This window comes from Poecilia latipinna, unplaced genomic scaffold, assembly GCF_001443285.1.
Source record: "Poecilia latipinna isolate Pla-1442-1.1 unplaced genomic scaffold, P_latipinna-1.0 Scaffold1058, whole genome shotgun sequence".
Taxonomy (NCBI): Eukaryota; Metazoa; Chordata; class Actinopteri; order Cyprinodontiformes; family Poeciliidae; genus Poecilia; species Poecilia latipinna.
In genome coordinates, this window is record NW_015113674.1 from 187,919 (window position 1) to 204,962 (window position 17,044).

The 17,044-nt window shown below is 36.5% G+C and overlaps 1 protein-coding gene across 1 annotated transcript in view; it reads left to right on the forward strand.

Moving 5' to 3' along the window:
• srms (src-related kinase lacking C-terminal regulatory tyrosine and N-terminal myristylation sites) overlaps positions 1 to 15,618 on the forward strand; it is a 29,047-nt gene extending 13,429 nt beyond the window's left edge. The window contains exons 3-8 of the mRNA XM_015051674.1: positions 106 to 272; positions 6,505 to 6,652; positions 8,052 to 8,210; positions 8,928 to 9,109; positions 9,960 to 10,116; positions 13,040 to 15,618. Coding sequence (XP_014907160.1) covers positions 106 to 272; positions 6,505 to 6,652; positions 8,052 to 8,210; positions 8,928 to 9,109; positions 9,960 to 10,116; positions 13,040 to 13,239 — 1,013 coding nt within the window. The 3' untranslated portion in view covers positions 13,240 to 15,618. The remainder of the gene's footprint in view (positions 1 to 105; positions 273 to 6,504; positions 6,653 to 8,051; positions 8,211 to 8,927; positions 9,110 to 9,959; positions 10,117 to 13,039) is intronic.
• The last annotated feature ends 1,426 nt before the right edge of the window (positions 15,619 to 17,044 follow it).

Here is a 17,044-nt window from a genome sequence, read left to right on the forward strand (position 1 = left end):
AAAAAAAAAAAAAAAAAAAAAAAAAAACATTGCATTCATCTAAATTTCAGTTTTCTGTGTCTCACTGTGACCTTCCTACCTGTGACCTTTGACCCTGTCTGGCAGCGCGGAGCGAGGGGAAGGTCTTCCACTTCCGGGTGCAGCGCTCGGTGATCGGCGCATACTTCGTGTCTGACCAGCTGTCGTTCGCCACGCTGGGCGAGTTGGTCTCCTACTACCAGAAGAACCCGCGGAGCCTCGGGGTGAACCTGGCGGAGCCGTGCGCCCAGCAGGTAGGATACTGTTTACTGTTTACTCCTCTAGCTAACCCTCGTCTCAAAAACAGGATTCGTTTTGTTTTATCAGGGTTATTGTTTATTTAATTTATTTTATTGGGTTTATTTTGTTTAATTTTATTTACTTTATTTTCATCTCATTATGACTTTTTGTTTTATTTTATTGTATAGATTTATACATGAAAATATAATTAGATATCTTTAAATAAAATTTATTTAATAAAGCTTCTTTCGTTTTATATGGCTACATATTTAAAAATAATTATTTTCGTTCTGTCACACTTATTTTATTTTATAGGGTTTATTTTATTTACTTATTTTGCTAGACTGAGTTTTATAAAATATTTTTAATTTATATTTACTTTTTTCAGTTTTTTCTTTTACATATTTCGTATTTTGCCTTTATTAGGATTATTTTATTTTTGATTTTCTTCTTTTTAATTATTTCTGTTTTAGTTTACTTTTCTTGCGTTGATTTAGTTTATGTATTTTGTTCCAATTTTTATAAATTTTTTAGGGATTAGATGCAACATTTTGGGACAAAAATAAGACTCGTATTTAAAGAACATACAGAAAAATGTTTTATGTTTTCTGCTCATTCTCGTCTTTAGACTCAGATGAATAAATAGTAAATCTGGAAGGTTGTTGTGCAAAAACCTTTACCAGTAATTTCAGTTCCTGATTTGTTTTGCTGTGTGGCAGCATTTCCCCTGGTTGTGACCAGAAATATAATTTAAACCTAAAATAATTTGTAATCCTGTGTCTTTGTTGCGTTTTGGGTAAAAATGCTCGGCTGTCAGAAAATCTGCTGCGTCGTGCCTTCAGAGCATCTGCTGCTGAGACCCAGGCTGTTTAAAGACAAAGAAACAGAAATTCACACATTCCTGTTCTACAATTTATCCCTTAAAAACCTTGTTAATCAGTTTTGTTTGTCTGGAAGGTGGGAAAGTTTAATGCTCCCAGTAGAAAGACATGAAGGCTGTTTCCCGTCAATCAGGGAAGATTTTAATCTCATTTCCAAGCTAATCGTTCACCAGATTATTGGCAAATGGAAAAATTTAAGACGGCTTCCAATCTACCCAGCAATGGACGTGGTGCATCACATGCACATGTGGTGCATGTGATACCGCGTATGCATCACATGCACCACATGTGATGCATACACCCGTATGCATCACATGTGGTGCATGTGATGCATACGGGTGCTGTGCTGGAGCGGGCGCCAAAACGATGGCGGAAAATTTTTTACTGTTCAACATTTCCTGCAAATATGATCAATAACTGATTAGGCGCTCTCCGTTCATCCACAACTTCGTACAGACACGTTGCATGTTGTTTCCACCAACATGCACACAAAGCTGGAGGGTAAAGAGACGATTGTTTTAGCGGCGCTGCTGCAGTGGAACGATCCCGTTAACTAAACGAAACCTGGAGATGAAGCTTTTATTAACTCAGTGCAGAGCGCCACGGCGAAAAATAACAGAAAAACCTGTTGAAGAACGACTCAAAACCACTCTGTTTCGGCTACGCTACATGCAGACTCGTCGCCATAGCAACCGACTAACAACAGCTCCACCAGTGTAGCAGGATTTGACACCAAAAAACACACCAACATGTCAGTTGCAGTTTTATGTTTTCAGGCTTGATGTTTATTGTGTGATTATTAATAAGTGATTGCTCAGATTAGCTATCGCTGCTACTAGCTAAGCTAACACAGCGGCGGTAGATTAGCTCATTTAAACACCTGCTCTACTGATGACCTGTCAGAGTTGGTGTTTAGGTTGCCTTTTTTATTTTAACTTAACCAAAACATCAAATTCTGCAGCACATCTTTATGTTAAGGTTCTCATAGTCAAGCTAGCGCTACTGACCCACTGACCTCTACCTCATGATTAAAAAAAAATTAAAACCAATTTAAACAAAAATTATTAGTAGCAAAGCAATGCGTCCCTTTTATATATATATATATATATATATATATATATATATATATATATATATATATATATATATATATATATCAGGTGTACATTTAAGGTGTAGCGCGTTTTGTTGACAACAGAACCAATGCTAGTCATTGCTAACAGGCTAACAGGAAGCTGGCAGGTGGGATCTTGTGCGGTTGACAAAAATATTCATTTATATATTTTTTGTGCAGTTTTTCCTCTGAGAATTACTGCCCTGAGAGTTGTTTATTCAGAAAATTTAATATTTTAGAGTTAATATAGTCCAAGTAAAGATGATTGAAATAATAAATTAGTTGATAATTATTTAATTAATTGATTAATCACAGTGGACCGGTTGTGCACCATCCATAGTTGTTTCTGTTTTGTTTTTTTTCTGAGTGATTGTGTTCTGAAAATAACAAAAAAAAAGTTAATTAAAAATGCGTTTAATCATTTTGGTCACATATGTTTTGTTTGGTCCACGAAGAAAAAAAAAACCCTAGTCTGAACTCGGGGGCATGGTGCTGGAGGAGTCATGCTGTGGGACTGTCTGTTTGCACGTTGACTCAACCCTGAACTCCTCTGCATCCTGCAGTGTATTTAGTTTTTCTTTGCTTTCTGTTTAGAAACGCTGCGTTGGGATCAGTAGATTTAAAAAAGCGGAACGGTTTAAGTGTCGGCTCTGTGATTACGCAGCTATTTTTAACTCCCTGCAAGCAGCTTTCCGTTTCCACGTCTCATCAGTTTGGGAGCCAACCGCTCAGATTTCCTCACATCTGCTGAAAAATAGAAAACTCCAACAGAATTATTTAACTTAAGGATGAATGAAAATGTGCAGAGTGAAGGTCAGTCGGTGATTCCTCCCTCTTCTCTCTTCCCTTCCAGCGGAAGCTGTGAGTCTGAGGCGGCGACACGAAGCAGAAACGCCTTTAAATGTGAATGTGGATGCAGAGACGGAGGAAAATATTTGTATTAGGTTTAAGGAGTGGCAGAGTGACTCCGGTTGCCCTTCATGCTTTGCTGCGTGTGCCGAGCCGGTTTGTCTGCTTTTCCCAGACTGGGAATGTTGACCCGGCACATGCAGGGAACGCCGCCATGCCCGCACCATTCCTGTTACCTGTAGCTCAAACCAAAGCACATCGGAAATATTGCATAATTTAATGCTGGAAGTCATTCCTCACTGTCTGACTCCAGATAACCAAAGAAAAATAATCAGTTTGCTACGCGCCAAAATATTGTTTTATTTTCAAATTGCTTTCTTTAAAGGAAAATTCCTTTTACATATTTTTATTCTTCCATTTGGGTTTCTGCTGCCTCTAAAAACCAACAAAGTGCTGGAAAAAAACATTTAGCCGGTTTTTGATAGTTCATGTTTTTCAGTGTCTGGAAAATGTAGCAATCTCAGCGGAACTACAGAGAAACTCTGCTCATTACCTAGAAACCACAGCAGAACTCTGCTCGTTCCTTAGCAACTACAGCGGAACTCTGCCTATTACCTAGCAACCACAGAGGAACTCTGCTCGTTCCTTAGCAACCACAGCGGAACTCTGCCTATTACCTAGTAACCACAGAGGAACTCTGCTCGTTACTTAGCAACCACAGAGGAACTCTGCTCATTACCTAGCAACCACAGAGGAACTCTGTTCGTTACTTAGCAACCACAGAGGAACTCTGCTCGTTACCTGGCAACCTCAGTGGAGCTCCAGGACGTTTGGACATAAAATCGTGTTCTTTTTTATTTCAATTGTTACTTTTTCAAATATTAATTTTCGTTTTTTCATTTTGTATTTTCAAATAGTGGGATCATATATTTAAAGTACCTGGTTCTCAATATGATTTGTTTTTGGTTAATTTCATTTAAATGCATACTGAATGTTTTCTTTATTTAATATTCATCCAGTTAACAAGCCAAAAGTGGCAAAATGTTTTGTTTTTAACTTTAATCCTCAGTAAATTTCATTTATTCATTTATTTATTTTACCTTTAAATGTTTCAGGTCCTCCCATCTTAATTTCACACAAAGATAAACTAAGTTATTAAATGTGAGAAATTTAAAAAAATCTCATATTTCTTCAAATTACTTCATAATAAAATCTTTCTCATGCAGCTTTGTTGCACTTGACAGCAATTTAATAAAATAATATTCATGACTCCGTTTCAGATAAACTGTTCTTCAGCAGTAAACGGGTCACTGAACTCATTTTAGTGATTTTATTGGAGCAAACATGTTTCTAAGATTAGTCACAGTTATGTAGCATCATTTTCAGAGGAATATTTCCTGATTTTTTCCTCTACTTTGTGCTTATTTCCCTCCTAACTAACACTTTGTTGCAATTAAATAATCTAAGTTTATTATTTGTCTTTAATCATAAAATCAGGGTTAATGTTTTGCAGTTTAATGAACTTTAAAATGTTGATTCTTGTTTCATTTCTGTTGAGATTGTTATTCTTTTAAAGTGCTTTTAACCAAGCATTCATTGAAATGTGACTGAAATGTAAGAAGGTGAAAATAAGTGTCCTTACTTTCAATTTCAATTTATCTTGATTTGTTTTTAACTTTAATTTTTCATAATATGAAAACAATATCCTTTGTTTTATTTATAATCCCAGAAAATTATTTATTAATCAGTTTTTTAATCAGTTGTTGAATAATTTTATTTTAACTCAAATAAATTTTTGTTGCTCATTTAAACCTGATTTATGTTTTTTATTGTTCGTTCCTCCCATTAAACACATTGATGGATTATCAGAAAATTCTTGTCAGCAACAGTAAAAACCAGCAAAAACCGAAACTGTGAAGCAAAAACCGTCGGTGATCTCGACTATCTGACTAAATCCACAAACATTAAGACCATCTGGAAAAACATTCATTACTGCCTTAATATTCATTAATAAACAGAGTGGCAGCCATTTTAGCTTTACTGTAGGAGCCAACATTTAGGAAATCTTTGATTTTGAGGGTTCAGCCAATCGGTGCCAAGGGAAATAAATAGCGCTCCTTCATTGGCTGTTTGCCAGCGCTAGCCGATAGCATGTCAGGTAGCATGGCTAAAGAGTGTTTCAGCTTCACAATCTGCCTTTTCCTGAGAACATTTTAGATATGCTTTACAAAAAAAAACTTCAATTTTTCTGCAAATAATTTGGTAAAACACACAAATAATCCAGGAAGAGGTTTGGACCCAAAATCGAGGTTTTATTAAAACATGAGGCTCAAGGAGTGATTAGTGCGTGGAAAAGTGAAGAAAAACAGAATTTCTGTCCTTTTTGGAGCTCCATACGTCAGCCATACCTTCCAGCATCGTTATTTACAGAAAATAAATTCCTTTATTTTTCCAAAATAGGAAAAATGAGAACCAAATTCACAGAAACATAAAATATTTAAAAACTGAATATGAAATTAAAACCTGGACAATAACTGCAAAGTTTCTCCATAATTACTGTCCAGTTATTTTAAAAAGCGTCTTCTGGTAAAAAGGAATGCGAGTTAATTTAAAAACTGTTCAGAATATTTGGATCTTCAAGCATCAAAAGAAACAGGCTTTTATTTAAAATGAGTAAAATACACAAACTGGTTGTTTTTGTCTGTTTCTGCATCAAACAGGAGGAATACAGCAGATTCAGCTAAAAACTACTAAAGGGCTAACAGGAAATACCATTTTCTACATTAAACCTTCAAAATAAAGTTCATAAATACTCTTCAAAACAGACACCGAGCTGAGACAGAAATTAGGAGGAGCTAAAAATGAGCAAATTATTTGAAAATTTTATCTTTTTTAAAATCTTTTTCTTTCTTTTTTTTTTCCAAAATCTCTTTCTCTTTCTTACTGTTTATTTAATGTCACATGCTGTTTTTATTTTGTTTTTTAATTATGTAAAGCACCTTGAAATGCCTTGCTGTTGAAATGTGCTATACAAATAAAATTTGATTGATTGATTGATAGAAAAAATTCAAAATTTTAGATTAATCTAAAAAAAATCCTAGAAAAACAAGTATTTCTGAGATTCAGATGTAAAACAATTTAAATGTTTGGAAATTTTCAACTTTTGGAGTTTCAAAGTTTTTTTGGGAAGTTTCTCAGATTAATCTGAAAAATTCAGATTTTTTCGGACATTTTTTATGTTTCAAACTCAGAAATTTCCTCGTGTTTTAGAGAAAATGTCAGATTTTTGTCTGGCTCTGATTCGCCGTGCAGTCGCTGCTCTGTGGGACGACACTCCGACATTCTGCTCCTGCCACAAACTGCGATGAATCTTTGAAACGTTTTGTTTGTGTTTTTGCGCAGCGGGAACTCTTCGACATGGAGCCGTGGGAGAGACCGCGGGAAGAGTTCAAACTCCTCCACAAACTGGGAGAAGGAAACTTTGGACAAGTATGGGAAGCCATTTGGACCAAAGGGAACCAGAAAGTGGCCATAAAGATGCTGAAACAAGGTACAGGAAGACTGACTGGCGCAAAACCAGCATCTGATAACAGCTGTGATTGTTTTTCCTCCAGTTTAGTTGAAATGATTCTCTGTTGTTTGACCAGAATAAAATCTTTACATAAAGTCCTTCAGAATTACTTTAATGAAAAGTTAATATTTTACAGCTTAATGAAGCTGCTGCAGGATTTAATGTCCTGTTAAAAGCTGATCTTTGCATCAGACAAACTGTAATTCACAGTGAGACGAACAGGAAGTAGACGGAGGAGCACGTTTTTAAATGAATTATTGTAATTCACATTAGTTAGAAAAGCAGAAGTGATGAATGTAAAATGCAATGTTTATTACTGTATTAGGTTTTAATAGCGTAAAGCATAAAAACAGTGATGCTTTATAGTAATCACATCAAATTTAATATTATTTCTGTAGTTCTGTTGGGTTTTTGCCGCAGAGTTCATTTGGCATTTTTATTTTCCATTTCCTGCTGGTTTAAGAAGAAAAGCATATTTATGAATAAAATCATGAAATAACATTTAAAACAATTATTTTAACTTATATTTGATATTAAAAATATTAAAGAACAGAAAAGAACAATTCTGATGAAAATTTAATCCCATAAAGAAATTTATGGAACTTTTTTTAATCATCTTCCCTCCTGTTTTCTGAGGACACACAGCGCCCTCTGGCGGCCAGCAAGTATTTCTGGTCTGGTTTCCAGTGAAATATTTTAGACTTTAAAGAAGAAAAACAAACTCAAAATGAACTGATTTTAAGTAGTTAAGTCTAATTTCTTAATCCTGATTTTAGTTGCAGCTGCACTGGCAGCAGATTCACGTTTTACAGGACGTTTCTCCCAGGTTAAAGTAAAATGAGTAAAATCTGGATCTTTGGAGGAAAAACTTTGGAAAGCTGAAAATTTGCTAGAAAAAAAACTTTTCACATTAATCTTGAAACATGTTGTTAAAATATATCTGAATTTGGAAAGTCACAAATTTACTAGAATTTTTTTGGGATTAATCAGAGAAATTTGTGGAAAAAAAGAGAAAATTTCTGAGTCTGGAAAGTCGAAACATTTGCTGGAAAAAAAGTCAGAGATTTTTAGATTAATCTCAAAAATCTTATTGAAAAAAAAACAACCCATGAACATTTCTGATTTTAAAAAGTAAAAAAAAGTTTCACATTTAAAAGTCAGTTTTTTAAAACAAGTTTTATCTTTAGAGAATTTCTGAGTTTGGACGGAAATGCGCGCTTCCTGTTTTCTTTCTTCCAGAAACGCTGCCGTAGTTTCTCAAAGTGTTTCATGAATGTTTCGGATGCTTTTTGGAGCAGCATTACGATGAAAAGCCAAATATAAGAGCATTAATTGAAATAAATCAGCAGAAAGGCTAAGCGCAGCTTGTTTTCCTCAGAGGACACGAAGCAGGACGAGTTTGTGAAGGAGGTCCAGGCGCTGAAGAGCCTCCACCACCCGAAGCTGATCCAGCTGCTGGCCATGTGCTCCAGAGGGGAACCCGTCTACATCGTCACCGAACTCATGAGCAAAGGAAGCCTCAAGTCCTACCTGGACTGTGAGTTCACCTGAACGCCAGGGCGCACAAACTTTATGTCACAAGCTCTCACTTGTGGGAGGCACTTAGCTTCCCATGTCTTAATTTTTCTGGATAAATCCTAAAGCGATAATTAACTGGATGTTTTGTAAACTTTCTGTTGAATGAAGTTTTGATTACAAACTGTTATTGGTTCTCAAAAACAGTTGTTTATATTCATGCTTTTATTTTGAAGTGGATGAAAACTGTTTATGTAGCAGCTTCACTTCAAACCAGAAACATGCAGGAACAACATATAAACATAAATTCACCACCAAAGGGCTTTATGGTTTCCAACATGGTTGAATTTAGCGCCTAGCGTAAGCTCCCGCTAATGGTGTAAAGCTTTAGCATTAGCATAACTAATGTTTATTTTAATTTAAACTTTATTTAACCAGGTAAGTTGATTGAGAACAAATTCTCATTTTCAACAATTTGTTCAGAAAACATTTATGATTAGTGCTTTAGGATAGCGCTGCTAACTTGTTAGTTAGCAGTGTCTAACTGACTAACAAGCTAGTCATGCTGGGAAACCATAATCTGCACCAGAACATGGAAAAAATTAACATTTTATGCTACCATTGGCAAAAATGATCTTAAAAACTGTCTAGGTTCACATAAAACCGTCTGTAGGACTTTAATTTGCTCCAGCGTTGGCAGCGGTTTGCGTTTGGTCTGAGTGTGAAACTGTGTTTGCAGCTGAGGAAGGAAAGCTGCTGAAAACAGCTCATCTCATCTACATGAGCGGCCAGATCGCAGACGGCATGGGCTACCTGGAGGACAGACACATCGTCCACAGAGACCTGGCCGCCAGAAACATCCTGGTGGGAGACGACCTGATCTGCAAGGTGGCAGACTTCGGACTGGCTCGGATAATTAAGGTAAATTAGGTTTTATCTGACCAGTCAGGTTCAAAAGGGTTTATTTCTGAAGCTTTGACTTCTTAAGAACGTTTAATGTGTTTTGATTGAATATTTCACAACACTTAAACAGGAGAAATTATGAAAAATTCACATTTTGGATATTTTTGTGCTTCCATTTTGGTTTCTGCTGCTTATGAAAACAGAACAAGTGCATAAAAAAACACTGCTTTTTCTAGATAAATTAATGTAAGAGTCTGGAAAATGAAGTTGTTTCTAAAACCTCCAGAATGTCACATCACAAGTCAGCAGGCAATACCCCGTTACCTAGCAACCCGAGCGGAACTCTGCCTGTTACCTAGCAACCCGAACGGAACTCTGCCTGTTACCTAGCAACCCGAACGGAACTCTGCCCGTTACCTAGCAACCCAAACAGAGCTCCAGCACATTCGGTCAGCTGGTTGTATGAATCTTACCAAGTAGTTTTGGTCTAGATTTTAGTGTAAATATCTTCGTACACTGGAAATAAGGCAAAACTAACTTTCAAGTAACTTTTCAACAAGATATTGGAGCTTAATTTAAGTAAAAAAATCCCTTAATACTAATGAAAAAGCAGACATTCTGTCGACCTTTTCATCTAGTTCCACTAGCAGATTATTTCACTAATAAGACACTTCCAGAAAACTGCAAAACAGCCGACTTCCTCGAACTTCAACTGATTTCCTTTGAGTCTAGACTGAAAACCAGACCTTCAGAGCTGCTTGGACCATAATAGATAGTTAGTTCAACCCTTCTTGCTCTGGAGCTGAACATGTTGAAGAAAAGGATTTGTTGTTGAATGATTCTGATGTAGCTGTAATGTTTGCTGCAGGACAGCGTCTACACTGCCAGCAGAAACACGAAGATCCCGGTGCGGTGGACAGCGCCTGAGGCGGTGCTGCACCAACGCTTCTCTGTCAAATCAGACGTCTGGTCGTTTGGCGTGCTTCTGTATGAGATGATGTCACGCGGGAAAATGCCGTACGAAGGTACAATAGTCATTTCCTGCCTCGAGTTAATTTGTGAACAAACCAGTTTGATCTTCAAACAAAGGAACAATGAAAGTGTTGCAATGCCCTGCAGAAAGATTCATACCCCAGAAACGTTTTGCTCTGTTGGACCACAAACCTCCGTGGATTTCATTAATATTTTAAGTGATAGACAAAGTAATGCTTAATTATGAAGCTTAAAAGAAAATGAATCATGATTTTGAATTTTCTTTTCCAAATAAAGATGTGTGTTAGTATTTAGCCCCTTTGAGTCAATACTTTAAAACAAAAACTGCTGGGAACAGAAGCAAAACACAAACTCGCCCCAGAAAACGTAAGTCCTCCTGACCACCAGGGGGAGTCTGGAGTAGATCATGTTAGCTACTTAAATATGTTGGTGTTCTATAACATTATATCCAATATTTTTCTGGACATCCCGTTAAATCGTGACAATCCGACTTTACTGAGTGGTGCCGTACGGTTTGGTGGCCGACTCCCCCTGGTGGCCTGGAGGACTAACGTATTTTGGAGCAAGTTTGTAGCTTTTTATACTTGTTGCAGTTTTTACTATTTGCTTTTTTTTTTTCCTGTTTTTGCAGCTTTTTTTGGTTGTATTTGATTTTTATAGTGTTTTTTTTATATTTTGGAGTTTGCATCATTCATTTTTTGCAGTGTGTTTCACTGTTTACCTTTCACTGCAGTGACAGCGGACGCTCTTTATGGGGTTTGTTGATGTCCATATTTATAAAATGAGTCAGATTTCCAAATATTCTCTATTGGATTTAGTCTGGGCTTTGACTGGGCCATCCTGGCACATGATCTGAACCTTTTCGGTGTTAAACTCCAGACCTCCACAGTTAAAGTCCCACAGCTTTTAAATTTGTCTCTGACTCGACACCTGGGTCACATAATTAGCTTGTCAGCAGGAATATGTCAAACTTGAAAGCATGTAGAGTAAATTTTAGTTAATTTTGCTTCACTGTGTTGCAGATGATATAACTATCCAGTGTTTTAGCATCTTAACAGCCCGAGTTCATGACAGACATTTGAAGACATTTTGCAAAAAAAGAAAAGAAAATCATATTTTTCCAGTTTTAGTCGCCTAGTGGAGAAAACGATGGTGCATTGATGGACTGGAGCCAAAAACATTTCAAGGTGCTATGGAAACAAAATTTTGACCCCAATCTTATAATAAAACTTCCTGAAATGTGCAGATTTGCTGGGAGTTTGTGAGCAGAAGTCATCTCCTCTGCTGCGGTTTAGCTAACTGTTAGCCAGAGGGAAGCAAAGATAAAATCACATTCAAACCAGCTGCAGCCCACAGAACGCTGTAGCAGTTCATGCAAACGGCCTCTGATCAACCTTTAAAACGCCGGATTTGCATTAGAAAACCTCTGCTGCCTCTGAGCTGCATTAGCTCAGCGAACATGGAAACTAAAACCTGAAAATCTTTGTTCAGACCTGATTAGCGCTGTAAATTAAAAACACCCTGTGAGGACAAGTATGGCAAGCTGTTTCGTCATATAGTTCAGCAGGATCTTTAAACCAGAGATCTATAAATCGTGTAAAAGATCATTTGAGATATTCAAACCTCGCAAACTTGGTTAGCTTTAATGTCTAAACCAGATATTTAGTTTCTTTACTTAGAAGTTTAGCTTATAACTCGTATTTCTTCACCAATGAAATTATTAACTAAAAATAAGTTTCTGTTTCTTGCTGGAAAGTTGCCTGTAAGCTAGTTTTGTCTTATTTCAAGTATAGTAAGAAACTAGACCAAAGTACTTGGTAAGGTTTTTGTGTTTTTGCACAGAGTCAATACTTTAAAACAAAAAATGCTGCAACCACAGAGAACAGAAGAAAAATACAAACTCGCTCCAGAAAACGAAAACAGGAGGACTCAACAAAGTTGTTCATTTGCCATGCAGAAACCATTTGCTACATTCTTGTTGGTTGTGCAGGAGGCTCCAGTTCTCCTTTTCAAACATGTATGGTGGTTCATGAGTGTAAACGTTGAGTTGGGAGCGTGGCCAGCAGCAGCAGTTTATCTGATTTAAAGTGAAAGAAACCCATGAGCAGACTGGAATCTCAATAAGTAAGAATGATTTTGTGCATAAAATTATAAGAACATAATTAGTTTTTACCGTAGAACTAACCCAACCTGTTAATGGAAGCATGATAGGTCAGCTGTTAAAGCAGCTCAGTGTAAATGGATGGACTAGTTCTTCTGTTGTAACTCATTTAAGAGCTAGTTTGGTGTCTTTGTGTTGCTGACTGAGGACAAAAACAAAACAACTTGTAGCAAAAATGTTAATTTCATTTTTCCCGACCAGGGTTGGGTAGTTGACTCACTTTTTGGAAAGAATGTACTTTTTACTTTTATTTAAATAACTTTATTATGTAGTATCAGTTCTCTTCTTTGAGTTAATTTCTGAATACTTTGTTCACTGAATGAAGAATAAAAATGTTTTAACCAAAAGTTCACCAGACATGAGCTGCGTTTCCATAGAAATGAGCAATTTGACATTTAGGAAATAAATTCACCTAATAGAAACACGACAATTAAAAAAGTTTCTCGTTTTGCTGCTAGAATCAGTCTTTTTTTGTATCAAAATGAGTTTCTTTCATAAAACTGTGATGGAAACACTTTTCTTGCTCCTGATCAATGACAGGATGTTACCACTGGAGGAAACAACAAAGAAGACGAACAGGAAGTGGTTTTTAATAACGTATCACCTGAACAAACTTATTCACGTGATTTTTTTTAATCGCGTTTCTTATTTAATGGAAGCAATGCATTTACAAAGTTGTGTTTTTTCAACTTTAGTAGAATATCAACAAAGGTTTGAACACATCTGTAATGGAAACAATTTTATTTATTTATTTCTACTTAATCTCTTATCTTTTCATGTCTCTCTTTGTTCAGGAAAAAGCAATAAGGAGGTGATGGACATTTTGAAATCGGGGCATCGGCTGGGCTGTCCCAACCGCTGCCCTCCCAATATTTACCGGATCATGAAGGACTGCTGGCACACCGAGCCGACCCATAGGCCGTCGTTCCACGCCCTGCAGAACCAGCTGGACAGCATTTATCAACACATTTATTACAAAACCGTGGAGGTTTAGAGGCGAACGGCGGTCTTCCACTGCTGGCTGGGAACCTGCAGAAACGGCAGGAAACGGTGAGGATCGTTCCTCTCCGTGTTTCTGTTTGGGAAAATGAAGCGGAGCAGCGACCCAAACCAACATGGAGGACAAACTGGACAGAAACCCAGCGGTACTTCAGAGAGCAGAGTCTGTAAATACACCAGAGAAACTCCTCAAACTGTTTTAAACTCTTGTGTTTTGGAGGCTGTAATAACGGAAATCGTCGGTATGTGCCATGCTGGACACGTCCTCCATGTTACGATTTCACTTCTGTTTCCGATGCAAAACAAGTCGGGAAAATGGAGATTTTGTGCAATAATTAAACGAAAGCTGAATTTTTAGCCACATCAGTCTAGAGAAAGGGAAATTAATTAGTTTCTTAGCTTGACCCTTCCTGCTCTTGAGCTAAGTATCTTGGAGAAAAGGTTTCGTTTGCTGGTTAAATGATTTTGTTTGTTTTCATCAAACCGCATCCAGATGTGACGATTTCTGAAACCTGTGACTCCTTTACGTTAAAGAGATCAGGAATAAACTGTACAGAAAATAACAAGTCTTCCTCTACTAAGAGTTTGGTTTAAGGAGCAACGAAAAGCATCTTAAATTTAAATGTGCGCTTATTTTTGTTTAGCTTAGCTTGGCTAGCAGCCAAAGGAGCGTAGCCGTAGTTAGCCTTCCAGCTAGCCCCTATCTTAGCTCCAATGCTAAGGAGCGCATCTTTCCTGTAGCGCATGTGGAGGAGCTCAGTAGCTGTGTTTCCATTACAAATATTGACAAAGTTTCCAAAACTTTGTCAATAATCAGAATGCTGAAAAAACACAATTGTTGTGTTTTCATTAAACCAGAAAAATAATTAAAATCACAGGTGAATAAGTTTGTTCACGCAATAATCATTTAAAAACGTGCTCCTCCGTCTACTTCCTGTTCGTCTTCTTCATGGTTTCTGTCAGTGGTAAAATCCACTTATTGATCATGTGACTCGTGATGTGAAAAAAATTGTTTCCATTTCAGTTTTGCAAAATAAATAAATTTAACTACGGCCAAAAAAAATCACCTCATCCTAGCAACAAAACTTTTTATCGCTTCAGGCATGTCTCTATTAAGCAAGTTAATTTTAGAAATACAAAATTGTGCGTTTATGCGGGGAATGGAAACGCAGCTACGGTTTGAGTTTTAGCTTGAATTTCTGCTTGTTGGCTTGCAACTGTGTGTTTGCAGCGTTAAGATCTAATATCTGCTGCTCCTCTGCAGGCTGAAATCCTGCGGCTGAAGCTTCCAGGTGGGACCAGGGTTCTTATTTAACATGATGTTTACTGTTACTGCATTATTGTTTTGCAGCTAGTGAGCATGCCAGCTTGCTGTGAGGTTTGGTACATGTAGTCCTGTTACTGTAGCCTGCTGCTTTTAGACCCACACTGATTATCTGACACGGGCTGAAATATTTAATGTTCAGAAAAATGACTTGTGCTCCAGTGCTGCTCTCAGGACAGACGGTAAGAAGATCTATTTTTGTATTTTTGTTTGTCCATTTCTCTGCGCTTCCTGATTTATTCGTCAGAAGATCTTTACCTGTTGCAGGTAAAGATGTAGCCGAGCCTCCAGGTATTTTTGGAGGCTCGGCTACATTTTACAAATCTAAAGCATCCTAACAGAAGCACTTTTAAAATGATTTTTTTATCAGCACAAGATGAACTAGAAGCGCTTGAAAAGCCGCTGGAGCTCGGTGCCAACAGTCCAGGCCTTAAGCTCCTCTGACTGATGTCCAGGAACACCAGTGCCTACGTTTACAACTGAACACAAGCTCACCACCGACACACGAGCTACAGGACGGACATCTGGACTCGCAGCCTCTTTCTGTAGGCTTTTCTTCATTTGAAGCACATAAAACTGTAAACAAATCTTGCAACTTGCAATGCAATTTGTCAATGAACCAATTTTGTGTGTTTTTATGCATGACGTTTGCAGCAGATGGAGCCAAGTTCAGGAAACTTGAGCCATAATCTCCAAATTATGAGTATGTTTGTATTTATGGCTGTTTGTGTTCTGGTACCAAACACAAGTTATGCAAAAAATAAAGTATTTTAAGTATTGTTTTCAAAAAACAATGCAACTGTAATTTTTACTATTTTTGTTATATGTTCACTCATTTTTAGAGGAAAATTTCACATAAATATATTTTTAAAAGGACCTAAAGTTAAGGCTGCAAACTAAATATTTAGTTTGAAAACTAAATATTTTGCTCCAACTTAAGTATTTTGTTAGCAATCTAAATATTTGAGCTTATATATTTAGCTTGAAGCTAAAAATAAGCAAAATATTTAGTTAGCAAGCTAAATATTTAAATTTCTAGTTTGCATATTTAGTTTGGAGCTAAATATTTAACTTGCTATATAAGCTAAATATTTAGTTAGCACTTAGCAAAATATCTATTTTGTTGCTATCTAAATATAGTCAACAAGCTAAATAGTTACATTTTAAGTTTGCATATTTAGTTTGAATCTTAGCTTGACAGACAAATGAGCAAAATGTTTAACTAGAAAGCTAAATACTTACAAACTACATATTTAGCTTGATGGTGAGTATTTAGTTTGTAAATATTCAGCTTGCAAATACAATATTTTGTTCCAACCTAAATATTCAGTCAGCAAGCAAAAATATATTTTTTAGTTTACATAATTAGTTTGTAAACTAACCTAACTAACTTGCTAACAAAATATGTAGCTTGAAGCTAAATATTTAGCTTGCTATCTAAATATTTTATTTGGAACTGACTGAAAATATGACTTTGAAACAAATAACCCAAATAATTTCTGTAAATTTTCAACAATACAAACTGCAGCGGGTAAACCAGTTAAATCCATTTGGTCTAATCTGCAGTTGATCTAAAGCTAAAAACTTCAGGAACAAAGTCAGTCGGTCGGCTTCTTGCTGCTGTGTCTCCATTCAGGCCTGTAAAACGCCATAATAATCTAAAAATAGTTTGTGTACACAAACTGACCCAGACAGTGAAGATATGCAAACAGCAGGGAAATAAAACTCAAACAAAATGTTTTGTTGAGCAGATTATGATTTATGTGCAGCAGGAGGAAGAATCTGTTCAAATGGATTCAGCTCCTACAGATTTCTTCTGTTTTTCATTTTCCTCAAATATTTCAGATCACAAAACAATGTTTTTAAAAACTAATATTTTATTTTGTACCTAAAATTAGACCTTTTATGGTGTTTATTGAGTGAAAATTTCACCTTTAGCTATTAAAAAGTAACTATCTCAATCAGCATTTGCTTTGCTTAGGGGATTTCCTAAATTCCTCCAGGGGACACAAATGGCCCACGGGCCACATTTTGGACAACCCTGATCCAGATCAACGTTTATTGTTCGGATGGCCTATTCAAAGTCCAGAAATGACCAGAATAAGTCGAGACAACCGGGATTCATTATCATGAACAGTTGGTGATAAACATTTAACCTGCTAACTAAATATTTAGTTTGAAAAGCCACTTTTTGTGAAACGGTGACATTTGTAACTGAATTAATAACTTGGTGAAAATTAAAACTAAACCCCATTTTTCTCTCTCATGAATAAATAAACCGAACTATTACTGTTAATTTTTAACAGTGTAACTTAAAACACTCAATAGAAAATCCCTTTATTAAGCACAAGTTATTGTTATAATAATTATCCCTGGCTTGTTAGGGTGAATACATCAGTTCGGACGGAGTGAAATAAAAGCTGCTCTGTTTTGAACACGCATCGCAGCGGGTTTTATTTATGGTTCTGCCCGTCGT